Source organism: Manis pentadactyla, chromosome 11, assembly GCF_030020395.1.
Source record: "Manis pentadactyla isolate mManPen7 chromosome 11, mManPen7.hap1, whole genome shotgun sequence".
In the NCBI taxonomy this organism is placed as follows: domain Eukaryota; kingdom Metazoa; phylum Chordata; class Mammalia; order Pholidota; family Manidae; genus Manis; species Manis pentadactyla.
The window spans coordinates 63,092,577-63,113,452 of NC_080029.1; the positions used below are offsets into that span (position 1 = coordinate 63,092,577).

The 20,876-nt window shown below is 35.1% G+C and overlaps 1 protein-coding gene across 3 annotated transcripts; it reads left to right on the forward strand.

The window, feature by feature from the left end:
• The first annotated feature begins 539 nt into the window (after positions 1 to 539).
• MBIP (MAP3K12 binding inhibitory protein 1) lies at positions 540 to 20,633 on the forward strand. 3 transcript variants are annotated; one of them, XM_036881281.2, is made up of 9 exons: positions 540 to 723; positions 4,452 to 4,571; positions 6,287 to 6,511; positions 6,596 to 6,692; positions 8,955 to 9,020; positions 9,272 to 9,424; positions 13,015 to 13,112; positions 19,439 to 19,477; positions 20,440 to 20,633. In XM_036881281.2, exons 1-9 carry the CDS (start codon positions 595 to 597, stop codon positions 20,542 to 20,544), a joined length of 1,032 nt encoding a protein of 343 aa, XP_036737176.1. In that variant the 5' UTR covers positions 540 to 594; the 3' UTR covers positions 20,545 to 20,633. The 3 variants fall into 3 exon arrangements, with proteins under 3 accessions (XP_036737176.1, XP_036737177.1, XP_036737175.1); XM_036881280.2 differs by having other exon boundaries at positions 543 to 723; positions 20,437 to 20,633; XM_036881282.2 differs by lacking the exon at positions 8,955 to 9,020 and having other exon boundaries at positions 542 to 723; positions 20,437 to 20,633.
• The last annotated feature ends 243 nt before the right edge of the window (positions 20,634 to 20,876 follow it).

Sequence of the window (20,876 nt, forward strand, 5' to 3'; positions counted from 1 at the left end):
AGGCATGATAGAACATTTTTTGTATCCTCCGCTCTCTAGCTTTAAAAATTAGTGACGTTAATTTGTGTAAGTTTTAAACCACCTTGTAGAGATGAAAATGTTCTATCCAATGATAACAATTGTGTGAAAGAATTTTCCAGTGTTTTAAAACACGAGTGGGCACCACGGCATTCCCAGCAGCGATCTTTCTCCAGACCACGACACAGCGCCATGTTAAAACTTCAAACTTTTGATTTGGGACTAATACTCTAACATTCAGCTGTAAGTTTCCTCTTACCAACATTCATAAGCAACATCTAGGAGGGCAGGCCTCACGATGTCAAACCTCGGTCGACCACGACTCCAATCACCATCCCAAACGCTGTACCCAGCCTAGCTCCCGCGGTAATTAGCCGTGGCCAGGCCTTGGCGTAACTAGTGTTGCACCTGATTGGTGCACTGCTTGTCAGTCACACGGAGAGGGTGGATCCTCAAAGCCCGCTCTAAATGAGACGCTATGTTCTTGCGTAATCGCTGAGCGACGAATGCAGGAGAGGGGAGGGGGTGACGTTTGGGAAGCATCTCGGAGTGGCGGGGGCGGCCTGCAAAGGTGTCATGGCTGCTGTCGCTGAGCTTAGTCTCCCGAGCATCGGTGACAGTAGCCTGGAGCGGAGCTGCAGCCCCAACCTCTCCCAAGAGGTGCTCTGTGAAATCTTTCGTTCTTTGCATACCCTGGCTGGACAAGTGAGTGGTGGTTTGTGGGAGTAGGGGTATGGGAGCCATCCGGCCCCTCCCCCCCCGTTTTCCTCTAGCTGTGGCGGGGAGCCACGGAGGCCTGCGGGGTGTGGGCCCCGGCTGGAGTAGCTGAGGCCGGGGGAGGAGCCCGGACCGAGCAAGCTGCGGCGGAAGTGAGGATGGCCGCACGGGCTTGGTTGAAGATTGGTTGCAGATTAGATTTCCTTGCAGCTCTTCTACCTGAGAGTGAACGAGCATAGTTGTGAGTGAAAACCCGGCCCTGAAAGGAACAGGCTTGGAGAGAGTGAAAGCGGAAGAGCTCTGAGGGTTTGGGAGGCGTCTGGCGATCAGGATCCCTTTTCCTCCATTCATTATAGAAACTCATAGGTTAGTACGGCCCGAGATCTGGGAACGCTCTCTCTCCGCCTTTTTTGGATGATTTGCTGTTATGAGTCACTTAGTTTTGCTTATTTCTTTTTTCCTCCCCACCCTCCCCCCCGTTGTGTGCATCTTTTACCTTTCAAACGGGGAGGGAACTAAAAGAAATTAACCTAAAATACTTCTAGCATAAGGTTGGTTGTTATCCATGGTTAATACTCTTCGCATCAGAACTGTTGAACTGGCTATCAATTAGTTTAACTGGCTGATAAATAGCTTTTGCGGAAATGTCATACATAATAAAGTTGGGTTTAAATAAAAGTGCTCCTTACAATCTGTCGAGTCACTATTTCGTTTCATTATGTAAAATAAAATACAAAGCAAATTTCAAATGAGAAACAACTTGAAAATAAGTTTTGTCTGCTTTTAAAAAGGAAATATTTTCTGGTATCTTAAACGGAGTATTTTCTAGCTATAAAAGTTTGTTACGGAGCTGGGATTGGTGCAGGTAGTAGGCACAGCAGGCTTTATTGTGTCGAAGGTAATGGTAATTCCTTTATGAAAACAGCGTTTGCCTCATTTGTGATAATTGTTAAACATCTTGGCTAGATGGAGAATCAACTTTTAAAAAGGTTTTTAATATTTTTAAAAATCCTAATATGTTTTGTTGTGATTTACAAAGAGCATTACTAAGTTAAACAGTTTGGTGGAGAGGAACAACTGTTAATGTAAGCCTGCTAAAAGTTACAAGATTTAAACTCAGTTGTTAGCCAAGGACTTATTACTAAAAAAAATTTCTGTAAAGGTAAGACTAAGACCCAAGACCTGTAAATGGTTGAAAGGCTTTATGAACTTTTTATGGTATGGACCTTAGAACTTTAAGTCATATTTATAGTCTAATGTCAGGGTGAAAAAACTATGCATATCTATAATTTACATTATTTCTTTTTTCAGTTATGAGGTTTTTTTTTAAGTAACGTTAAAAAAATAGCTTAAACATTTCTTTTGGAATATTTTGCATCCTGAATTCTCAAAACTCATTAAAAAAATTTTAAACATTCAGATATTCTGTAGGTACAGGTTACGATTAAAATTTATTTATGTCACCTGTCAAAAATGTTCAGAGTAAATATTTGGCAAGTTTATATGACACAGTGAAGGTACTATCTACAAATGTCAAAAAAATAACGTTGTCTGATCAATTACATGCTAACCATTTTGATAATACTCCTTATATTTTGAGATGTATTGTTTAAAAATAAGAATGAAAACCAGAGTTCTTTACTTATAAAATTGCCCTGGGAGGAAATCACTATTTCCTTTTGCAACAAGTTTGAAGGATGTTTTTAAAAATGTAAGTTGTAATATGCCTAAGTAGACTCTGTATAGTATCACCGTGTTACTAGCTCTCCTCAATAGGAAACATAAAATTGAATTTTAAAAAGTATTTTATATCCCTGTGTCAAATTTACTGATTTTAACCTAATTGCTTGCCTCTGGATGCCCCATTTTACCAAGCTGAAGTATTATTTATTGTTAGCTTGGATTTTCATAATAATTTAATAAAGTTTTTACTGAGAGTGCATATTTAAATAGTCCATATTAATGGCAGACTAATATATTTTTGAGTGAGTGGTTTACCAGTTTCATAGGGTGAAAAAGCATAGAATTCATATTACTAATGGAATTTGTTGAATAAATTAGTTGAATATATTGAGATAGTTTTAATTATGTGGTTTTCTTAAAATACCAAGTATCTTTAAGTGCTCTGAAGACTTATATAATTCTGCTGAATTGAAATGAGAATATGATCCAAACATTAAGATTTATTTCCTGCAAGTTATTTTTTCCAGAAAATGTGATGCTTTGCTTTGGTTGAGGATTTGAGTGTTATCCCCAAACTCTATTCATAAATTTGTTATAATTGACTATCTATGCCTTTGAGAACTGTAAAAGTATAGTAATAGTTTACAGCCATACATAACATAAGCTGTTTTCTAATGAAGTCTTTATAGACATTAAATAATGTAAATTAAGATTAATGCAGTAATCTTGAGACCTTAGTTAAATTAATGTGAACTAATCTTTACCCTTGCAGCCTATACAAAACTTCCTATTTCTTTTAGACTTGTCTAATATGGACTTTAAATGTTTCTGGTTTCATGTTCAGAAGGTGGTAAATTTCTGTCATACGGTATTCATTCAGCATAGTGCCTTTTTTGGGTAACTTTGGAACTCTTTGGTTCTTTGTACAGTGATTCTTCTTTTTGTTTTATTACAATCACAGCTTGTAAGATCAGTATGTGAACTAATGTAACACTTGTCTTTATTTTGTAGAAAACATGACTAATTTTTAATGAATGATTTCTGAAAAACACAATGTAATTTAATTCCACTATGCAGTACATCCTTACAGTATGCTTTAAACACATGTCCCTAGAAAAATTTATTGTGGTTCACTTTTATTCAAAGACTAGAGATGCAGTCTTTCTCTCTAAAATTTTCACTGATTTTGATACCAGTTTATATCCAGGTTGTTGGTAGTTTTCTGTATGTAATCTTCTTACCTAACAGGTTACACATAGCTAACTTACAAGAAATGGACATACAATGAGCCCTTATGCTACAGTAGAAAATGCTGTTTAGCAAAAGATCTGGCCATTCCATCCAGTCTCTGACCATTTATTTCACCATTGTGGAAAAGTATTTTTCAATTTTAGATTTCCAGTTACTTAATGGTTTAATTTTTCTTTGAAATAGACAAACATGTTGACATTTATCTTAGACTTTATAATATGTATGAGGTCTTGATCTTTAAATTATTTTTAAAATTGGTTAAAGTTGAAAACAGTAAAAATGTGACTCAAAAGATACCAGAGTAATGATATATTGCAATTAAGCATTTATGTACATATTTAATAACAAGAAATGTGTACATCAGAACTTTCATAAATGTGCCTGCCCCTTCTACTTAATGCCCTGAACTAGAAGTTAAAGATTCTGAATAGGGCAAGACTATCTTGGCCCCCATCCAAAGATTTTTAGGTACTAACATACTAAAAAAGCCTCATCTTTTCATCTTTTTTGGATAGTTTCTCTCACCTCTTAAGGTGGTCTCTTTACACAGACCCAAGAATAGAATTAGAATAAGATGTCAGTATGTTCTTTTTTAATGAAAATTGCCCCTTTCTTGGCCTTTTAAAATGATAACTAAGTAGAGCATTTTAATGTGTCATTAAAAACTTGATAACGAGCTAAATTGGCATGTTGCTCTATTGAAATCTTGTTTTTGTGACAATCCCATTATGTACAACTTAATTGTGTAATTTTTGTGATGTTGCTGGTTTGCCCCTTTGAAGCTTAACCTCAGAGATGATGTGGTGAAAATTACAATCGATTGGAACAAGCTTCAGAGCCTCCCCGCATTCCAGCCCTCTTTGCTCTGTAGTGCACTTGAGCAACACGTTTTATATTTACAGGTAAATTTCTTGCTAAAAATGTTAACTAGATATTGGAAGTAGAAGTTAATTGTACTTAAATTATCAACTGAAGTATCTGTCAGTTCATCTTAACACTATATTAATAGTGTTACTAATAAAAGGTTACTTCAGTCAGGTTTGATCCAAGTCTGTTCATTTACTTGGTGATAGGACAGTTACAGGAGTATAGCCCAGTAGGCCGATGTGGGTGTGAAGACTGAATGAATTCAATTCTGTTCAATTCTAGACTTGCACCGAAAATTCAATACAGTAGCATCTATGGTGGGTTATAATTAAGCAATAAGACACGGCAGGTGTGTGTCATGCTATGATAATGATTCCAGGCCTTGGGTGAGTTTGGAGTCTCATGGAGTGCTTTCAGTGGTTCAAGAAGTGGCATTATCCCAGCATGACACATCCTGGAGTGTCTACTGCAATTAAACAGTTTCAGCCTAGTTTTTAAAAAGAAAATAATTTCTGTGACATTAATGTCTCATCTTAGTAAGTAGCCAGTCACTATTTTATCTTTTTTTCTTTAATAGTTTGAAATAATTCATATTTTACATTAGAAATTAACACTGAATTGTTAGTTTATAAAAGTATTGCTAAATTTTTTAATATTTCAGTTCATTAACTAAACAGTGTTATGTTCTTGCTGGTTTCCAGTTGAATATCTCTGCAATTATAATTGATGTAAGTTTCTAGTTTATCTCTATTGGAAGTAAAAAATATGAATTGCCGAAAGGGAAGTGGAAGAACTGTTTGGATTGGTCAGTTTAGGGCTTATTAAGATGTTACAAGGTTTCAAAAGAGTATTTGGTACAGCAAACAAGGGAATCAAAAAATAGAACATTGACAAGTGTTGTGTTTAGATTAATGGGATAGACATTAATTTTCAGCCTCTTCAATGACTTTATGGGAATTTTAACTCCATTTCATGTTAACAGTATAGTTAACCCTAGTTTTAAAGGGCAGAAGCAATGAGCTATAGTACTCAATTGAGGCTTAAGTTTGGAGGGGAAATGGGTAGTTTATATTATACCACAGGGGTTTTTCCCCTCCTCTAGTGTAGCGATAGGCATCTCTTTTCAGCTATGGATCTTGGCAGGGTTTTATTTTCCTTGTTCATTGTCTTCTTAAAAATTGAATTTCATGACCCAAGAAGATATCTTGCCATGTCATGAAAAGCCTAGTGTTCACGCAGCATAATACCTATATATTTCATGTCTATGCTTTCTCATTCACTTTGGCCAACAGTTTCAAGTGGAGAATCTCCAGTGGTATAGTGATAATGCAGGGCTTTGCTGAGTGAGAGCACTGGCTCTCATGTTAAGGAGGAAGAATACTAAGCCTTAGTGTTCTGAGGAAGCATTTGAATGACATGTTAATTAAGTGGCTTTGGTGCCAGAGGCTGAGGCTTTGATGTGGCACAAAATAAAAGATGAGTGACAGAGTGATTCCCTCAAAGAAAACTTAAAATTTCCTCAGGTTTTCTTTTTTTTTAAAACAGATTTATAGCAAATGATAATGGTCACAACAGCAGAGACCAGCAAACACATGTAGTCAGATCTGTGTATCCTGATATGCCAACTTTTTATATTTAGTTAATTGATATTAAAGATCATATTCACTTAGAATAAATTTATATAAATGTTAAATGTCTAATTAATTTTGATCAGTTTGAACCTTAGCAGATGAAATTCTGTTCTTTTCAGCCTTTTTTAGCAAAACTTCAGCCTCTGATTAAAGAGGAGAATACAACTATTGTTGAAGAGATAGGAAAAACAGAAACAGGGGACAAGAATGAAATAAATGATAAATTTCCCATTGGTGACCTACAAGAGGAAGAAAAGCACAAAGATCGTGATTTAGGAGATGTGAAAAAGGCACATATCCATTTTGATCCAGAAGTAGTTCAAATAAAGGCTGGAAAAGCAGAAGTAAGAAAACTGGTGGCAGGGGGAGTATTATTTTTTTAGATCTTATGTTTGAATTGTTAAAACACACATACTTATTATTTGTAGATTGACAGACGAATATCTGCATTTATTGAAAGAAAGCAAGCTGAAATCAATGAAAACAACGTCAGAGAATTTTGCAATGTTATTGATTGTAATCAAGGTAACTGCCTAGAGGTTAATTTTCTTAGGATTTTAAGGACAGTTTTTACAGTTGCTCTGATCTTTCATTTGTTTTTTTAAATGAATAGCCTTAAAACCACAATTTAATATATTTCACATATATTTAGAAACTAAGGCAGCAGAATTCCCTTCTAATAAGACGACTGTATTGCAAAACAGCTTTCATTCTCGTTATGCAAAAATCAAATAAATGCTAACATTAAAAGGCTAATGTTTACCACAGGTGAAAAGATTGTTTTATAAAGTTTCTTTATGAAATGAAGGTGAAGTGCGTGTGGCAGGGTTGCTTGGTCTCACTAGCAAGAAGGAACTAAGCTATATAAAATTTAAGCCTTGTAAATGTACTTACAAAATTATGATGACGTGAACTTTGGGAAGTTAATCCTCCTCAAGAGGGAGCAGTTTTCTCACTACTACTAAGCTGAAATATTTTATGTCACGATAAAACCAGTTTGTCGTTTGTCGTGAAGACTATGGTGCCTTAACGCTTTTTTCCTTTTTCTCAAACTGCACACATTTGCTGTTTTCCATCAGATTCTCCTTTTACTCTCCACTTGCTATTATATTTACAGATCTGCAGGTAAGGCTGCAGAATACAAAATACTGCAGAACACTGGCATAGATCATACTCAGACAGCATAGTAATAATCAGAACAAGTACTTCTTAGAAAAAATTACAGGGAAGAGTGCCTAATTGGAATGAACATTTTTCTTGTTGCCTCTAATATCTCTTGGCTAATTATTACGAGCACAGAATTGTCAGAGGAACCTAGAATTGACTCTTAGCACTTTGGTATTCTGATTCTCTTAACAATGAAATAACGCAGGCTCAAGTTGGGTCCTAAATTCAGCTTTTTCTATTCACGTTATTTGTGCATATCTCCAGATTTGGTATTTTCCTGCTAGCTTTTCAGAGCAGGTGCAACAGTGGCAAAATCCCAGGTACTACAATCCAACTGCAAGTAACCCATGAGAAAGGTTTTGTTGAGGGAGCAAGCACATGTGTCACTAATGTTATTCCTCTGTTCTCCCTGCTAACTCTATTATTATAAACCACCAGGGGATAGAAATTGACAAGAATTGAAATGCTCAGCAGGATTCCTTGGCCCATTCAATCCCTTGCTGGCACAAAACAGTGCTAGCAAGAATTGCTGTGGGGAGTGACTAGCACTCGCACACGCACTACCTTCACACCACGCTGAATTTCTCCCTGATGGGTCACTTCATCTATGTACTTGGGATATAGCTCTGGAATAGGTGACAGCTTCTTTTTTTAACCCTTAGCCCCATGTAATGGTATAAAGAGAAGGGAGAAGTGATGGCTCTTTAAATGTATTTTGAGGTGTCCTTAAAAAAGAAAGAGAAAATGAAAATGACTCTGTTTAGTATCTATATATAAAAGATAAGTGCATTTTGAAATTTTTTCACAATTTGATTTATCAGCAGAGTAAGGAAACAGACTGAAATAATACACATGTAATGTGTTAGTGTGTTCCTTTTAATACCTTTGAAGTTCACTTAAATATAAACAATGGAGTTTTTAAAAAAAAATCAAATTCCATAGGGAAAAAAATAATTTTATCTCTTTTATTATCCTTTTTTTTATTATAGAATAATCAAGGGGAATTTTTCAGGAAACATTGTATCTTTTAAATGCATTTTTTGAGAAGGGCAATCTGGAAAGGGATTTTGTGATAAAGTTTTTTTTTTAATGAGCATTGGGAATCTAGGTAAAGTGGAAAAGGGTGTGTTATAATTGAGATTGCAAGGTCTTTTTGTGTGGAGTGCTGAAATAAAAGTGTGCTAAATGTGTGATTAATCTTTTTTCTTAGATGTTCACTAATTTGATCAGTCAGTAATAGAAAAAATTATTTTTTATAAAAGATGTTTCAAAAAACATGATGAAATAAAGTGAAAAATTGCTCTATGGCTTAGAATTGAAGTACTCTCTCTAATGTATAAATTATTTTATCCAAAGGGCCAGATGTTTTTTAGAGATACTGGTATTCATTAAATATATAACATTGAGGACTTTTCTATATATAAGTCTGTTGATTAGATATAAATTTTAGAGCATAAAAATCACTAAATTTTATTCTGCATGTAATAATAATTACTACTACTTAAAATGGTATTCTTTTTTGAGCAATATGTTAATATGAATTATTTGAAGTTTATCAAAATCTTACACATTTGAAGTTAAGAATATATTTAACCTTATACTCACCTAAACTCTCCTTAGAAAATAGTTGTGCAAGAACAGATGCCATTTTTACCCCTTACCCTGGATTTAAAAGTCACGTAAAAGGTAAGTATCCATTAGATAATATCTTTATCACTTACAGATACTTTTTCTAGATCATAAGCAAAATGGAATAGAAATCCCTTTCCTATCTAAATTTTGCGTATTTTAAAGCAAACAAAAAATCTTGCCTTTCTTTATACTTGGGCTTATGGTTAGATGCTCTTTATGAAAAGAATGTAAAGTATTGTTTATATTGTTAGGAAGAGAGAATTTTGAAATGTAAATTTAATAGGCTCAAAAATTTCTTAACTTAGTTTCTAGAGTTGTGAATACATACGGACCACAGACTAGACCAGAAGGAATTCAAGGGTCAGGTCATAAATCTAACAGCATGCTCCGAGATTGTGGTAATCAAGCTGTAGAAGAACGACTACAAAATATTGAGGCTCACTTGCGATTGCAGACAGGTAAGCAGAGTGCTGGGCAGTGCCCTGTAATGTACCTTGCAAGTGACTAAATTCCAATTCATTTAGTCACCAAATTTTCACTGAGCACCTGTCAAGTACAAAACAGTGTTCTGGTTGGTACAAAAGTGAATAAAGCATAGTTCTTGTTTTCAAGGAGTTTATAGTCATGTATTTAGGCTCTTCCTCTTCTTACTCTTCTCACCAATTAGAGGGAGGGTTAGTAGCATGGAAACAGGTTCCAAACAGATCCTGACACTCTCAGTTTATTAAAGTCACAGCTGAAAACTAATGTAATCTTTTTCCTCCCATCAGTTTCATAACTTAACCATGACCACCTCATTCTTATCACCCACTGTACTAGGTACAAAGTATTGATAAGTGTAATCCTAGTCTTCAAGGATATTTCAGTGAAGATAAGCATATAAATAAATTAATGCCATAGGGGAAGTGAACTAGCATGTATTGAATAATACTAAGTGCCAGTCACTTTGAAATATATTTAACAGTACACTTTTAAGGTGGTGGTGTTATCACTGTCAGATAAACTGAAGTTTGAAGAGCTCAAGTAATACACCACAACACTAAGTGGTAACTAGACAGCAAATCTAGGTTTTACCTGGATACAAAGCCTGAGTCCAGTTATCTGATCAGTTGACTCTGTCATCTAAATATCTCTCAAATCTACCTACTTCTGCCTACCTCCACAGCTACTACTTTAGTTGAAGTCACTGTGTTCTCTGCCTTGGACTAATGGAAGGATGTAAACTGATCGCTTTGCCACTAAACTTCCTCCTTGAGACCAATTCTGTACCTTGTGGCCAAATTGCTTTTTCTAAAGCTCACATCTGATCTTGTTATCCCCCAACTGAAAATTATTTTTAATGGTTTTCTGTTTTTCTTATATTCATACTAAACTTAGTACTTACTCATTAATTCCACAAATAGGTATTAAGTTCCTACTGTAAGCCAGGTACTGTTCTAGGCTGAGAGTATATGTGAATAAAGATTCTAGTACATAAATTATATGCTACAGTAGAAGAAAAGGGCTATGGATAAAAGCTGCTTGACTAAGAGAAGGGAAGGGAGATTGGGATAGGGAGTAGTTGTAATTTTAAATATAATCTACATCTATAGTTTAGCCACATCTCCGGGCTTCCCAACTCTCCACTGATTCACTTTGCTCTGCTAGGTTCTTTACCCAGGCTTTTTTCTTCTGCCATGCTTTTCCCTCCTGATTCCAGACAGGTGTGGATTTCCCATTTCTGTAGTCTCAGTGCTTCCTTCACTGCTTTTTAGCGGTTAACACAGTTCTCTTTGTTCCATATGTCTCCACTGCTGGGTAATAACATCTGTGAGAGCAAACTGTCATGCTCATTACTTTGTACCTAGTGCAGTGCCTGGCACAAAGCAGGTATTCAAACATTTACTGAATGAACGAGTGCTCATTTCACCTTTTCAGATACCTGCGCAGTACAGTGGGGACACAAAGTTAGTATTCTGCATTCTCAGGGAAGGATAAGGAATGATATACCTGGTGAAGTGATGTTTGTACCCTTGAAGGGTTAGTAGGAATTTGTCAGCAGGCAGGAGCAAACCATTCCAAAATTAGAGAATAGGAGCTGCAAAAAGTCTAGAGCGACAAAGGAAGGTTAAGGGAATTTCTGAGTTCAGTCAAGCTAAAATAATAGTTGGATGGAGGTAGAAGAAGAAAAGAAAATGAGTAAATCTTTGAAGGTAATAGGATATTAACATTAAAAATGAACCTTCTGCCCCAGAACTAGATTTAAAATATAATTGTATAAAAAAGGACTGACTGGTTTATTAAGTCTAATAGTATCAAGTAGTTAATTTTGAAAAATACCTGTTGAATGCCTTCTATGTGCTAAGGGCTATATTAGACACAAGAGATACTGAGATGATATAGTCACAGTCCCTGGCTCAAGGACTTTATAATCTGTTTGGGAGAAAGATTAATAGTGAAGTGGAATGTTAAAGAGGCAGTGAAGGAAGGGTACAGTGAGGACACAGGAGCCTCTATGTGAAGAGATTCAGGCAATGTTTCATTGACCTAGTAAGCTTGAACTGGCTCTTGAAAGGTCCAGAGGTAAGGCAGAGGAGATTGTAGGTAAAGGGAACGGTAAGAGCAAAGTCAAATGAGTAAGTTATTCATTCAGTTTACCTTATTCAAGAGCAAGAACAACCAAGATCCTAATATAACAAAAAATTTTCTAGAGTTTTTATATTTAACAAGTTGATACTTTTGATATGAAAATTTGCCCATAATTGGTAATAATTATGCATAATTGCATAATTGTCTAATCATGTATTCTTCAATTGCATAATAATTGTCTAATCATGTATTCAGTCAGTAAATATTGAGGTACCTGTGTAGTCTACAAACCACTGTTTCTTAGGTTTGTGCAGTGTACAAACTGCATAGCCATACCCAATGACCAAACATAAAATTCTGCCCTCGTATAGCTTAGAGTGGAGAAACAAGCAAAAAATAAAATATACAGAATGTTGGATGGTAGTAATGGTTTGGAGAAAAATAAGGGAAAAAAGTAGGTGCTAGGTAAGGGGAGGTGGAGCACTCTGCTTTTTTAAAGGGTGGTCAGACAAGGCCTGGAGTCCAAGGAGTCAAGACCTGAAGTTGGTGAAAGCATGCTTTGTAAATGTGAAGGGAAAGGGAACCACAAGTGTTAAACCTGTGAGGGTACTTGGCCTAGTTGAATAACAAAACAAAAGGAATCAGGTGGATGGAATGATAAGAGTATGGGGAGAATATCCAAATTGTGTAAGACCTTGTAGATTATTGTAAAGGCATTTGTTTTTAATCTGAGAGAGATTCAAAGGTTTTGGAAGGTTTTGAGCAGAATAATGACACTGAGTTACATGTTAAAAGGCTCACTGGCTGCTGTGTTCACAGATTCTATGGGAGCAAGGCATAAATAAGGAGATGAATTTGTAGGTTGTGATAATCCAGGGGGAGTCTGGAGCAGAATGGTCCCACTGAGGTGCTGAGAGATGAAAGGGTTTGGGATGTAATTGTAATCTTGAAATTTGAGTGACCTTAATTTACCATCCCCCTCCCTAGAAAGTTTGTTATGTAAGAATTATGCTTAAGATCCTCTTCAAAGTTCTTCAAGGTTAAAAGTGAAAATACGGCATGTAGGGAGAAATACAAATTGAAGAAAATGATGCAACATTGCAACTACTGGATTGAATTGTCAGTTGTCACTATGCATTTTTCTCTCACAACTATCAAAGTCTGTCAGAAATACAAATACAAGAAATACATTGAATACAGAAACTATTCAATATCTTCTAAAATGAATTTAATATGAAACAAAACTGGCAATACAGGAAGCATACATGGGGCTTGGGAGAGGTGTAATAGAATATATCCCATAGAGTATAATGTGAAATGTGAGTTAAGGATTTCATTGTTTTACTTTTGCTTGTTTATTTTCTTAAGTTTAAATATTTCCTTTTCTTTTGTATAACTATCTTTGCATGGTATTTTAAGAATAAAAATTATAAGAAGAATTATTCAATAGTATCTCATAAATTTTTTAAATGTATTTTAGGTGGTCCAGTGCCAAGAGACATTTATAAGAGAATTAAAAAACTTGAGGATAAAATTCTTGAATTGGAAGGCATGTCTCCTGAATATTTTCAGTCTGTAGTAAGTATAAGTGTCTTTAAAACATAAATAAATGTTTTATTTTAGGATTCTTCATCATTAACAACAGTTCACTCATTGATATGCTATCTGTGAGACACTTTTTGTCCTATGTAGGGGAGTACCTAGTTTTTTTAAAATTGTGGTTCTGAATAATGCATTACAGATTCATAATTTTTTTTAAAGGGGATACTTTTATTGTACCTTACCCAAATCGTCACACTTAAGCCATTTTCATGGCATAATAAGCTTGAGTGTAGTTAGTCCTGTCAGTCCGCACTTGCTATCTTGTAAAACAGAAGCTTCCCTAGGACCTTGTTCTGTCAGTTATCCCTATGTCTCTAACCCCTCACTCTCCACAGACTCTTGCCCTCAGCTCATGCATGTTTACATTTCTCCCTCATACTAAACAAACATCTAAATCTGCCACCCTTTTATGTTACCTTAACCACAAGGCTTTTTAAAAGACTAGTCTATCTATAGTTGTCTAATTCCTCAACTCTAGCATTTATTTATTTATTCATTCATACTTCTTTTTCCAAGGACATTAAGAAACAGTGTTGTGCTGATAAGTATCTTGTCATATCAGCAGGTTTCATACAAGCCATCCTGAGCTCATTGTGTTATATTTTCCTCCTTCTTCTAGGGTGATTATACGTAACACGTGCCCTTTCCGAGGTTTGGTTGGTTGGTTGGTTGTTGGTTTTAAGCAATACTATATATTAGAACTAGAATAATGTAAAATTGAACAAAATTTTTTAATTTGCTAAGTTTTCAGTCAAACTTTTATTAAAACTTCTGTGCCATAAAATTATGTAAAATAGCTTATATTAGCATGGTTCATTATAAGTCACTGGTAAAAATATATTTTAAGTTATTTTAAGTATAATAGCAGTCTTTCCAGAGTTTTAAATTGGGTGTCAGAGTTAGGTACAGAAAAAAAGTATCTCCAGATGAAGAAGGCCAGTCACATAACAAAAGTGAACAGTGAATCCTAAAGATCAAAAATTTAGAGGAAGAGTTTTAGTGATTTCCTTCCCTCACATGTAAAATGAGGTTTATTAAAGTACTAAGGGTTGAACAAGGATTAAATGAGATTATCAGTCAAGCACTTAGCTCACTGCCTGGCACATGGTAAAATCTCAGTAAGTATTAAATTTATTTAGTCTCAGAAATCATGTAAAAAGTAGCTGTATAAATGAGGATTAACTCACACAATTCTTCTGGTTTGCAGTTATCTAATTTTAGAAGATTTGTTGATTGTACTACATAATTACAAAAGTCTTTCCTCATTTGAGAATTATTCTTTGAATGTACCTTAAATTCATTCAAAGACTTTATGTCTCTTCCTGTAACAATCTACCATAAATTTTTCTCATTCAAGTTTCCTTCATTAGTCCCTAAGCAGGTTGTTTTTCTAGTTCAGTTTCATACCTTGTTAATATAACTCTTGTTAACAATAGAACTGATCTTGTAAGAGAGTATCATAGTATTAGATGTCTCCAGTGAGACCTTACTCCATCATTTGTCTCTTAGTTCTAATTCTGATTGATTTATAACAGCTTAATATACACCTATTACTAAACTTGGCTAACAAAAGAATAAGCCCTTCAAACCATAATCTTGTTGTGACGCATCTATTATACACAGGATCAAACGTTTAGAGTGTCTAAGAGGTAGAAATAGTCAGATTGTAGAGGATCTTAAATGCTATAACTGGAAGTCTCATGTATTTAAAGCTGAAATGCTATTAAAAGCATTTGAGCAGGGAACGGACTTGTGCAAACGACATTTAGGAGATTTATCTAATACTCTTCCAGGCGGTAAATGAAAAGGGAGAAACTAAGACTTAAGGAGATAGTACCATACTAGCTTAGATGTGAAGTGAGATTGTAAACTAAAGACATGACAGTGAGAATAGAAAAGATTAATCCAAGAGACACTAGGAAAGAAAAGTTGACAAATATTGATGATTGGATATGGAAAGAGACACATAGCAAGATAAGTCCAGTTTCTGGTTGGAAAAATGATACCATCATTGATAGAAATAAGAAAATCTGGAGGTGGAGGTGTTTTGGGGGAAATGTGAATTTGAAGTCACAGCAGGATATGCAGATAGAAATATCAGGTAAGCTTTTTCAAGATGTAGGACTACACTTGAGACAGCTGGGAGAGTCTATGTAGAGGTGATAGTGTAGGTAAGAACACTAAGACTGTCAAAGGCCTGAGGTCTGAAACTTAGTCACTACCTAACTTGAGGGGCAGGAAGCATTATAAATGTAAATAGGAGTATTGGCCTAGATGTGTTATATTGCCATACTTGTGATAAAACTAATGCTTTTGAAAAATATTTACAAATTTATTAAACTGTATTTGATTAGAAGGATCACTTCTTGATAAATATTAGAAATGACATATCCAAATGAATAGTGAGCTACAAGAAAGCACAAAACACTGAAAAGGTTTAAACATCCAGTTTGACTGTCCTCAAGGCCTAAACACATATATATGGCACAGGCCAAAGGGAAAGAAGACTACATACTCACCCTTGCAGAAGAGAATGAATGTGCCATCTCTAGGAGCCACACCCCTCACTTGGAATAGAGCCGTAATTGTCCTTGCATGAGAGGAGTTGAACACACACCCTACAGAGGACAGAGCATGTTATTCATCACTCACTGTCTCTATCCTGGGAGTACAAACATGGCAGCTGCGTAATTATAGATCCCTTTATAGTGTACATATGTTGCAGTTTTCTAGCTTCTAAAGTTACAGAGTAAGGAGAAGTTGAGCCTATTAAATTCCCTCAGGATTGAACTTTTGTTAGAAATTGAACTTCTGAATTCTGAAAAGACTTTAATTGAAATTTGTTCAATTTAGATTCACATGCAGATGAATTCTAAATGAAGAGAAGCCTGTATAGTTGGACAGAAATTATGGTTTAACACTGAAGCACAGCATGTGAAAAGGGGAATGTTAACAAAAAATATATATAAATTGCTCAGTCCATAAAACAAAACAAGATTATGTAAAGTCCTTTTCATTTATGAAACAGACATAACACTCCAACAAAGTTAATGTATATAAAGCAGGAATTATGCCGAAGACTAGTGTTTGTTGCACCTTTTAATGTATAGTTCTAAAGATCTTTAACTTTTACATTCAACATGGAAAGATGTGAATGTTGTAACTAAAAAAAAATGTTAGGTGCATTGCTTATAAAACACCATTTAATAGGTATAATCCTTGAGTTTTCCAAAGAGTTACTTACTGATTTTAAATTATGACTCTTGAAAACAGTAAATATAACATGCATCACAAGTATATTTCCACAACACTTTGTTCATTTTATAGCCCTATTACAGTAATATGTTTACATATATCTATTTTTCACACTATATTCTGAACTTCTGAAGGGCAGGAACTATGTCTTGTTCATCTTTGAACACACAGAATGTAGCATATATCAAATAAATGATATAGCATGACTTATATTTAATGTTATTTGACTTTCAGAGGTGTGTTCACTTTGGTCCAAAGCACTTACTAGGCAGAATCTTAACTCTAGTCTACAATGCTGATTCCTGGTTCTAAAGGAAAGTATCAAGAGATGTGGGCACTGAAGGCCAAGGCCATGCACATGTGAATGTTACTGTGGGCCAGAAGCATGAAGTGAACAACTGGATCCGACTGGAAAAGTAAATTCAAACACATTCTGGAGGTTCTTAAAGGTCACCCTAACCAGTTTGCAATTCCAGTGTCACTGGAGCACAATTACGTTTTGAGAAAGAGAAACCTGTAATTTAGGTTCCTGGCTGGTGGCATTATGAAGTCTTGAGTTGGAGACACTGGAGTCAAGGGAAATAATTTAGGAAACATACTATTGTCCACTCCAGGGAGAAATGAAGGTATGAATTAGGGTAGTGGGACTAAAAGGGAAAAAACATTCAAGACACTATCCTTGTAAAGTCAGTAGTCCTTTGCAGCTGATTAGAAGTAATGAAGGAGTTGGTCATGGAAGAGGCCTTCTTACCAGTGAGTCTCCTTAGGGTACAGATTCCCTGAAACTGTGTGTGGGTGTTGAATCACCTTTTCTTTAGGACACAGGCATTTTAAATTATCTAAGGTAAAACAATGGGAAGGAAGAGATAACTTTGAATTATATCTGTCCATATGTTTATTTTGTGTGCTGTGCTCAGATATTTTGTCAGATACCAAAACTTCTTAAAATTTTACACAGACGTTTTACACTGAAACTTCTTTGTATCTAAAAAAATATATTTTAAAGCTAGTCTAGCATATCCACAACAGATGTGTTTCTAAGTGTTCTACCTGTCAAAATATGCTTATCAGACCTAAAATAAGCCCCCAAAGATCACATTTTACTGTTTTTCAGCCACTGAATCACTGATGGCCTTATTCTATTCTGATGCATCCCACTTTGGTTTCATGATAGAATAATAATCTGATTACTTAATAACATGGAAACTATTGGTATATTGTAAACAGTTAGAAGAACAGTGGAAAGCACATTTTCATCAGGTACATAAAAAGCCACCTCTTAGGGAGGTAGGAGACTGAGCAGTAACCAAATTAAACATTAAGGCCTTACTTGCCCATAGACCCTAACACAGGTATGCAGCTCAGTTTGGCAAAAGAAGGAGCATGTTTATATAAGTACTCCCCCCCATATTTAATAATTCCAACACTTAATAATTGTCCACTTCTAACTACTGGTAAGAGGCATACCTCAATATTCTTTGAAATAGCTTTTTACACAAAGGAAAATGTGAAATTCTACCTTCTCTTCTGAATCTCAGTTAGATTTCACTAGAAATGCCACCTATGTTGGCAGTTTCTTTGTCAAATGTACTAATACAGGCATACCTCGTTATTGCTTTGTTTTATTGTGCTTTATAGAGCCTGCGTTTTTTACAAATTGAAGGTTTGTGGCAACCCTGCATTGAGCAAGTCTCAGAACCATTTTCTAACAGCATTTGCTCACTTCGTATCTTTATCACATTTTGATAATTCTCACAATATTTCACACTTCATTATTATATTTGTTATGGTGGTGATCATTTATTGTGACTTACTAGAAGTTCAAATGATAGTTAATATTTTTTAGCAATAAAGAGTTTTTTAATTAAGGTGTGTACATTGTTTTTTGAGACACAATGCTGTTGCACACTTTAAAAGACTACAGTATAGTATAAACAAGTTTTATATCCCTGGGAAATCGGAAAATGCCTTTGACTTCCTTTATTGCAGTATCTCCTTTATGATGGCAGTCTAGAGCAGACCTGCAGTACTCTCATATCTGTATATTCATTTGCCCTTCAGAAGTTTGTGGTTTTGTGAAACTAAGAACAAAGTTGAAAAAATTAATTAGGTAAAGGTTTAAAAGGTTCAGCGTGTCAGTGTGAATGCTGTCAGCTTCACATAATAGAAATTTAAACTCAAACTGGCTTAAACAGTATGGAAATTATCTTAGAAAATAGAAAGTTCAATAGTATTGCAGTCTTTGGGGGTTAATTGAATCAATAGCTAAATCATATTTGTTCAAGAACGAGGCTCTTTCCCTTCTCCACTCTGCTTGGTATTGGCTTTTTTCCCAGGCAGATGGCAATGATACAGCTACAGCCTTTGAGGTATCCTATCCAGATACATCAGTGTCCAGAGGAACTGCCCCCTCTGAAGGTTTTCTCTTAGAAGTGAGAAAGTTTCTTCCAGAAGCTCTCCCCCTTATTCCCAACAAACCTTTCCTTACTCATTGACCAGAATTGGGCCCCAAGCCCATTCTGGCCACTGACAAGACCAGTGGGCTGGAATCAGCATTTCCCTGTGTCACACAGAGGAGCAACAGATAGCTGCTCACACAGCCACAGTATCCACTATTATCAGAGGTGTGTTTATGTGTGTGTTTCACCCCTTGGCCTGGTATTGTAAATTCTGCTTTTCTTTGTCTACTACTGCTTCATTTGTTCAATATCCTGCTATGGAAAGATTATTAAAAAGGAAACTGAAGTAGAAAATTCCCAGAGCACCTCTTACACGATTACTCAGTCTCATTAAAAGCTGGGAATTAATGGGAAAGAGTATAGCCCAGGACAAGCATGTTGCTGCGGTGTTACAACTATACACTTTTAATAACATCTTTGGAGGGTAACTTCTAAAATACAAGAAGGTGGGTGTCAGTTGCAAATAGTGCTTGGTGAGTTTCTGGGCTTTGTTTCTGCCGGGGTTCCCCATTTTGTCCAGTGTTTTGTATAGGAAAATTGTTCAGATTTTCTGAGCATTGATCACATTTTTTTTAACTTTTACTCTAGAACTTTTCTGGAAAAAGAAGAAAAGTTCAACCACCTCAAGTAAGTTACATTTTCATTTTGGCTTCTGAAATAATTTCATTAGTTTTATAGTTTTTTATTAGTAAAGGTTTCTACTGTGGTTGCTTTTAGCTCATACTCTGGGATTTAGAACTGGGGGGAAAAAGAAAAGCATAATTTAATATACTTGAATTAGAGGAATCATTTTATTTCAGGGGCATGGAATGACTCAAATGGACCAAATAACTACAAAAGTCTTTAGCTGTTAATTGTAGAAGAATGTATCATTACAAAATGCTGAAAAAAAAAAGTTCTCAAGTAATTTAAATCTCACTCCCTCCCTCTTGCAGATGCCACTAATCAGCAGCATCTAAATTAAAAAAGGGTGTTTGGCCCAGGTTGACTTTAGCCCACCCCTGTCCATAGTACTATTATATTAGCTAATTGAATCTTGATTAGTAAGGTTCTGCTAGACTTTAATAGTGGTAATGTAAATTTGAAGTTGAAAACTGTTACAAAGTTTTTTGGTTTTTTTTTTTCCAAGTGTAGCATATTGCTTATTTTTTATTGTAAAACTTTGAATAAATTTCTGAGAGCATCCATTTTTTCCAGGAGAGGTAGTTGATTACAGCTGATCCATCCAGAAAGAATTTATAGGTATTTTAAGCAGTTGAGTTAATCCTAAGTTTAATTTTTTGTTTTTGAGAGTATAAGAATAGTCAGTTTGAAAGAAAGTTTTTACAGTCCTTTCAAAGTATAAAAAGTCCAGGAAAACTTACTCACTAGCAAAGAGGAAAAAAAGTAAGAAATACTTGGGATTTGCTAATTAATGCCTTTAAATGTATTATATAGTCAACATATATAGTTTAGTTCAAAAATTATTCTGAGAAAAAGACACTTAACATGCTTTTGGATATTTTAAATATAGTTCACTTGGCACTTTATCTGCATTAAAATACTTCAGAGTCTTATTCAGCAATTTGTGTTCTTACTGTTTACAGCAGAACTATTCACTGGCTGAACTTGATGAGAAAATTAGTGCCCTCAAACAAGCCCTGCTCAGAAAATCAAGAGAAGCAGAATCCATAGCAACTCATCACCTTCCCTGAAATACTCTGGTCCTTATCATTTTAGATTTTTATGTACATATGTAACTACACTGCAGTTAATTAAATGGATATGAATGTATTAATCCACATAGACGTCCCTCTGGAGCCAAGGTTTATTTTCATGTGAGTCCAGCTTACACCAAGTATTCTTCAAATATTTCAGTGAATTTTGAGATAGTTATTGCATTAAAAATAGCTTTGTCAGAATTTATTGACTTCTTTTTTAAAGGAGGTATTTGGGAAATGAAAAAGTTAATTTGAAAGTACATCATTGTGTGTGTGTGTGTGTGTGTACCCCACAGAAAGGAAGATTTATTCTAAATAGTGATATT